The sequence below is a fragment of the Natrix helvetica genome (assembly GCF_964273705.1).
Source record: "Natrix helvetica genome assembly, chromosome: Z".
Taxonomy (NCBI): Eukaryota; Metazoa; Chordata; class Lepidosauria; order Squamata; family Natricidae; genus Natrix; species Natrix helvetica.
Window position 1 is genome coordinate 89,078,886 of NC_138554.1, and position 6,240 is coordinate 89,085,125.

At 34.2% G+C, this 6,240-nt stretch overlaps 1 protein-coding gene across 3 annotated transcripts in view; it reads right to left on the reverse strand.

Moving 5' to 3' along the window:
• CNOT10 (CCR4-NOT transcription complex subunit 10) overlaps window positions 1–6,240 on the reverse strand; it is a 33,208-nt gene that overhangs the window by 20,384 nt on the left and 6,584 nt on the right. For all 3 annotated transcript variants that reach the window (XM_081933379.1, XM_081933378.1, XM_081933380.1), the window contains exons 7-11: window positions 5,455–5,538; window positions 3,924–4,041; window positions 2,991–3,140; window positions 1,904–2,106; window positions 230–351 (exon numbers count right to left, since the gene is read on the reverse strand). In XM_081933379.1, the coding sequence (XP_081789505.1) occupies window positions 230–351; window positions 1,904–2,106; window positions 2,991–3,140; window positions 3,924–4,041; window positions 5,455–5,538 (677 nt within the window). The remainder of the gene's footprint in view (window positions 1–229; window positions 352–1,903; window positions 2,107–2,990; window positions 3,141–3,923; window positions 4,042–5,454; window positions 5,539–6,240) is intronic.

Consider the following 6,240-nt stretch of genomic DNA (forward strand, 5'->3'; position numbering starts at 1 on the left):
TATGTAATTTATATACATTATTATGTATGTTATATGTGGCCCAGGAAAATTCCTCTTCAAAGTGGCCCAAGCAAGACAAAAGTTGGATACCCATGATTTTGAGCATTTCCTCTAAAAAAATTTTTTTAATGAAATAAACAAAAATAGCAAAATATAACAACAGTTAAGAAATATTCTAATCAACTACTCATATTTACAATGAAATAAAATATTATCTCAAAGTACTTACTTATAAACAATGTTCTGCACAGACTGTGATGCTAAGACGATTTTACGATGATAGCCCTGACCTACAATGGACTGTACAATCCCCTTTTTGCTTGGCAGGCCCTTTGTTTCTTGTTCCAAACTCTATGAAAAAATATTGATAATATCAAAAGACTGACATACTTTCTTCCTGCTCCTATCCAGAATTTTAAATCCAGTCCTGGTCATGGAATGTTTATGGCTGCTATTAGGACTAGGGTTAGTACTGGGGCCAGGGTACAAGATGTTCCAAGAAGGCCAGTTTGCATGTTAACCGCAGGTCACCAATTAAGGCTAGAGTTGGGGCTCATTATATTACTCCTACACAACTGAACACAACTGAAGAAAGAGCAATAATTGTTCCTGTCTGAAATTAAGTTGTGAGTTTCTTATGTTATTTACATTCAACATCATCACCACTTTAATTCACCTCAAACATATCATCCAAATATAACTGTCCTATTAAGTCATATGATCATAAGGAAATTCCCCCCAAATTATAATATTGAAAATCAAGTCATTAATCTTTTCTGAACTGAGACACAATTTAATCTTGGCTTCATAATATCATTTACTGGTTTTAATATGGTAACAAGTCAATCAAGAGTTGCTACGTGTTTAATATAAAATGTTTTACTCTATTGACTTTAGCTTATGCAAATGTATACGAACTGATTATTGTGTTGTCATTAACAAATTATGGTGTGTCACATATGCAGTTTCTCAAAGTGGATTCAGATTGAAATATCAGTGCAAAACTATTTATTTTAGCTCTATATCTGCTGACTACAGAGAGAAAAAAGAAAATCCAAAACAAAGAAAGCCTTTTCAGCTTCTAATTTTTAGTTGAAGGATGCGAGAGGAGTGATTGGTTTTTCTCTGATTTCAGGTGGTGCATTTCTAATATGTAACATAAAAGCTTGACATCCAGCCTCAGCAATTTTTCATGACTACTGAAGCACAAAATATAGTTATATTTTAATTTACATTATTCAAAATCTCTTCTTGGTAAAGGTACATTGCAATTCACCAAAGCAGATGTAATCAACCTTCTTCTGCGTAGGGGCCAGAGTCCATGTCTGTAAGTAGTTGGTAAGTCATTCTCTCCCTCTCTCTCAGATGAATACACTTGGGAGACGCAAGTGTAGGGGAGGATTCTTTAGAGCAAACCACAGAGATGTGTTTCTTTCTTGGGGGAAAGAAAATGAGGCATGGCCAAAGTGGAAAAGGAAGGTATCTTCACCCTCTAATTACCAAATCTTTAGAGATCAGTACTATGTCCATAATGATCCAAAAGGATTGTTCTTCTCTCTCCTCCTTCAGCATAGGTCTAAGGAGATAATCAGATAGGCTTTGACTTCAACCTTCCACTCAGAGATCTTTGTTTATAGTTTTTATAGTTCAGACAGGAACAACCCTAATTAACTGAAAATCATATACTTTTGATTTCCCTTTTCATAATCAGACTTTGCAGTCTCCTGAGTTCCTGTTCATTCAGGGCTCGAGGAAAAAAGTGCTTTTTTTAAAAAAAGAACAATTTCAATAGTAAAAGGCAGATTATCAAAAAGCTATTTAAAAATCCATGCTTAATTTTAAAAGGCAGTAAAATTAAATTTAGTTTCCAGTACAAAAAGACCACTGGGAAAAAACATCTTACCCCTTTATTAGCAGCAATACAACATTCAGCTATTCTCAACCACAGGCGAGGATTGGAATGATAAACCTGGACAGCTTCTATCAGGCACTCAAAAGCAGCTAGTGGCCTCCCAATATGTAAAAGCTGAATGCCACAGTTATATAGCAACTCATAACGCTTGTTGGTCAGTAACGTACACATCGGTCGTCCTGAGAACTTTTTACCTGTGATTAAAAACTGAATGTTACCTGTGCAATTTAAGAGGACAGTTTCTTATTGCACAAGAACAAATTAATTTATCCTCTACTCAAGAGAAGCTAACAGATACCAGTAATGATAAATCACTACAATTCAATCACTTCCTTTATGTTGATTGCTTTATTTGGAAGGTCAGCACATATTTTTATAGATCAAAAACATAGGATGAGAAATAGAGCTCAAAATCCTGGTTCCTAGAAGTTCCTTTCTTATTAAAAATGAAAGTTTCTTATTTGAGTATAAATCCAAATATTATCAAATTCAGATAGGACAATTTTTAGGAAAAACTGCCTTCTAAGTATCAATGTGCTCACCAGTTATTGCATATTATTCCTTTTTTCTATTATTCTCCTCAACTTTGTGTCCTTTCTGATTATATAAACTCAATTCAAAAATTCTAATCCATACAAAGGCTCATTCTAAAATTTATAATTTAAATCCAGAAGAATTAATTGTGTCATCATTATACATTATCTTTTTTAAGCCTGAGGTTTATGATTATTGCCTTTCTCAACTTATCCATTAGTAAATATTTTTGCAGCTGATAAAATCAATTCAAAAATGCTCTTGGGATCTTGTGACTTACCCTAAAATATGATCTATGCATCAATCTAGATTTACATTTGAAGAAATTTAATATATTATTCTACCTTTAATTCTACTTTTTGTATTTTATTCCTTAGTCGCAAACAAAGCTAGAAAAATAATTTTAAGGCATCCCATGCATGTAAAAAAAAAAACCTAACAGTTCAATTTCAAAAATTAGGAAAGTCAAAATTCTGAATTTATTTTGTATTTTATTAATCTATTCATTAGTCCTTACAATGTATTTATTACTTGCTTACTTTACCTGGGTCTGTGCCACCTGTCCCAAGCTGTGCACAGGCATTATCATTTTCTTGCAAAGCCTTTTTAAAATAGAAAATCCCTAAGTTGTGTTTCGCCATAGCAAAATGGATGCAACCAAGATTGTTCCAGAACATGCACCGTAAACATTCTCCTAAGAAAAAGCAATACCGAAATGAAATTATGGACTTTCTACTGGAAATGGGCAACATTTATTTTCAACACTACAAGAAGACTACACATTTCATTCTATTTTCTTTCACATTCACTTGGTCTTTTACAAACCAGCAGTCACAGTTCATCATCATGTTCAACAACATTAAGCCCTGCATTGACCACTGGAAGTCTCTCAGTATTATTTCTTCAAATCAAACTCCAAATGCTGTTTCCTTCAAAAGTTTTCTTGTGTTTCTTGTGAAGAAAAAAGTTTTTTTTTCAGTTTAACTAAATTCATATTGACTCAATGAAGTACTTTAATCTGAATGGATAAGCAACAACGTGTTAGAAAATTTAACTTGGATGCAATTAATTTCAACAATGAAGTGAAAATTGTTGTTATAAAAATAAGGACTTGTGTGTTCCGATTGTAAGTTTAATCAGACATCATGTGGCTTTAAAAGGTAGCTGGAGCTACTGATTTAACCACTGTGAGACTCCCGAGGCTGTACTTTAAATCTTTTCACATTTACAAGACTTAATTAAAGATGTATTTTGTTGCTTAATAAATCAATGGAAGTGGTCTATTAAGTGATACCTCTCCCGGATAAAATATTTGGAATTTATAAGATATTCAACAATAAAATATTTTATATATTGCAAGTAGAAATAAACACATTTCCAAGGAAGACAGAAAATACGAAACTCAGATACATTCATCCAAACAATGTTTTATATCAAATCAGGGGGGGGGGGGATCAAACTATAAAGTGATTTGTACCTGTCTTCATAAATCCTGGATGTTCAGCAATATTTGAGCTGTTCAGGAGCTTTACAGCTTTCCGATAATTGCCCCTTAAATACTCAAAGTTGCTTTTCATAAAAAGTGAAGGTGCAGACTGTGAAGGGCATAAAAAGAAGAGTTACTGCAACCTTGAAGGAACAGGGTTGGAAACCTGAATTAATAACACCAGAAAAGCAAAAGCTGCAGAAATGTCTAAACTTTGACTGTCAGAAATGTACCACTAAAATCTACAATTTCTAGTGGTCTGAACAGCTATGAAAAAGGTTCATTTAATATTAGACAACCATTGAGTCATCATTTCAGAAATATTTCCTTAATAGAGAAACAAAATGACCACAGGCAGGCAAAAAAGCAGTATAAACAAAAGCAGCTTCCGATCTCCTGCTAGCTTCTCAATCGACTTTATAAGAAGCTGTCAGGGAGTATTGGAGATTACAATCATGACTATGATTTTCTGACTATATATATTTCTGACTATGACAGTGACTATGGTAGCTTTGAAGTAGCTGCAGGTTTGCCAAATTTCAGTGCCACAAGAGTCATGGCTCATGCATTATGAGTATGTTCTGTAATCAATTTGAATACATGATTCAAAAATTGTTACCACAGGATACATCATTTTGTCCAATTGAAGGTTACAGTCAATGCAAGACAGTAGACTTGTACACCTTTTACAACTCCCATTGAGTCATCATTTCAGAGATATTTCTTTATTAAACAGAGAGAATGATCAAGAACATTGGAAATCTTCTTTCCTTCCTTTCTTCTCCTTCCCTTTCTTTCCCTCCTCTTTCCAGCAGCTAGTTAAGTAGCTACTGGGTACAGGAGTGAGGATTACAAGACTGGCTACGAAACTGCCACAGAACCCTGAAAATCAAGCTCACACAACCCAGCAACAGCTACTGCAATAGCCACAACCTTCTCTCATTCTCCCTTCGGGTTATAGGTTCCGAATTTTGGACATATTTTGTATGTTAGGCCATTTCAGCCTTGGTTCAAAAATGGTTTCAATGATGCATTGTTTCATCCATTAAAGGTCATGACAATGAGAGTTTATTGTTTATAAACCTAAATAAACAAAAATTGCCTAAATGATTAATCAGAAATCTGGATGAACCTTTTCAAACTAAATAATTTTATTTAAAATTAATTGTTAGTTAATTGGGAAAGTTGCAACCAGACCTCTAATTCTTGTGCCATATTATGCTCACATGGCACTTCTCCACAATATTTTAATAAATAAATGATTTTTCAAAGGTGAAATGAATAGCAGATTTTACATATGATAAACATGAAAAGTAGCGTAACAATACAAAAACTGCAAGAGAGTTAAGCAAAACAATTAGCTGTACAATTAATCTATAATTGTACAGCTATTTCATAATAGGATGTACCTAATGCAAAAATCAATTTTATGCTTATAGAAAAACATCCATTAAAATAATAGATCCCTCCATACTTCACTGAAGATCTGAAGGGAAATCTATTCCACTCATTAAGTACTTACATTTCCAGCTGTATTCATAACTGATTTGATTTCCCTCTTGCATGCTTTCAGAGATTTCATTTGAATATAAGCTCGAACCTTATACTGTAAAATATAAACAAGTTTGTTTAAACATAACTAGGTTTAATGAACATAAAACTTCATTATGTTCTAAAAATATTCTACTATTCAGAAACTATACTGGTCCCAATATAAAAATTAGATGTACCGTATTTTTCGGAGTATAATACGCATCTTTTTTCCTCAAAAAAGAGGCTGAAAATCTGGGTGCATTTTATACATCAAATATAACATTTTGTGCCTCCCGAAGCCCCGCCCCTTCACCAAAATGGCTCTGCATACCCTTATGAAGGATTTCAGAGACCTCCTGGGGGCTGGGGAGGGCAGAAATGAGAAAAAAATGGGCCTTTTTTGCCCCCCTAGCCCCCAGAAGCACTCTATAAGCCTCCATAAGGCTATGCATGCAATTTTCTTTACAAAAAGTGGGCCCATTTTTACGAAAAACTGGCCATTTTTTTGCTTGTTTTTGCCCCCCCAGGAGCACTCTGCAAGTCCCCCCCAGGCTATTCATGACTTATTTGAAAAAAAACAAGCCCATTTTTGCAAAAAATGTACCATTTTGGGGAGGTTTGCAAAGTGCAAAACCTTTTTTTCCCTTTTGGAAAGCTCTTTAACTGATTGATGAGAATTACATGGATCAAATGCTGTGCCAGCAGGAACAAAGTTAGGTACTGCAGGCTGTCAGCGATTTCCTTCTCCAGCACATGGATAAGTATACCTGGAAAA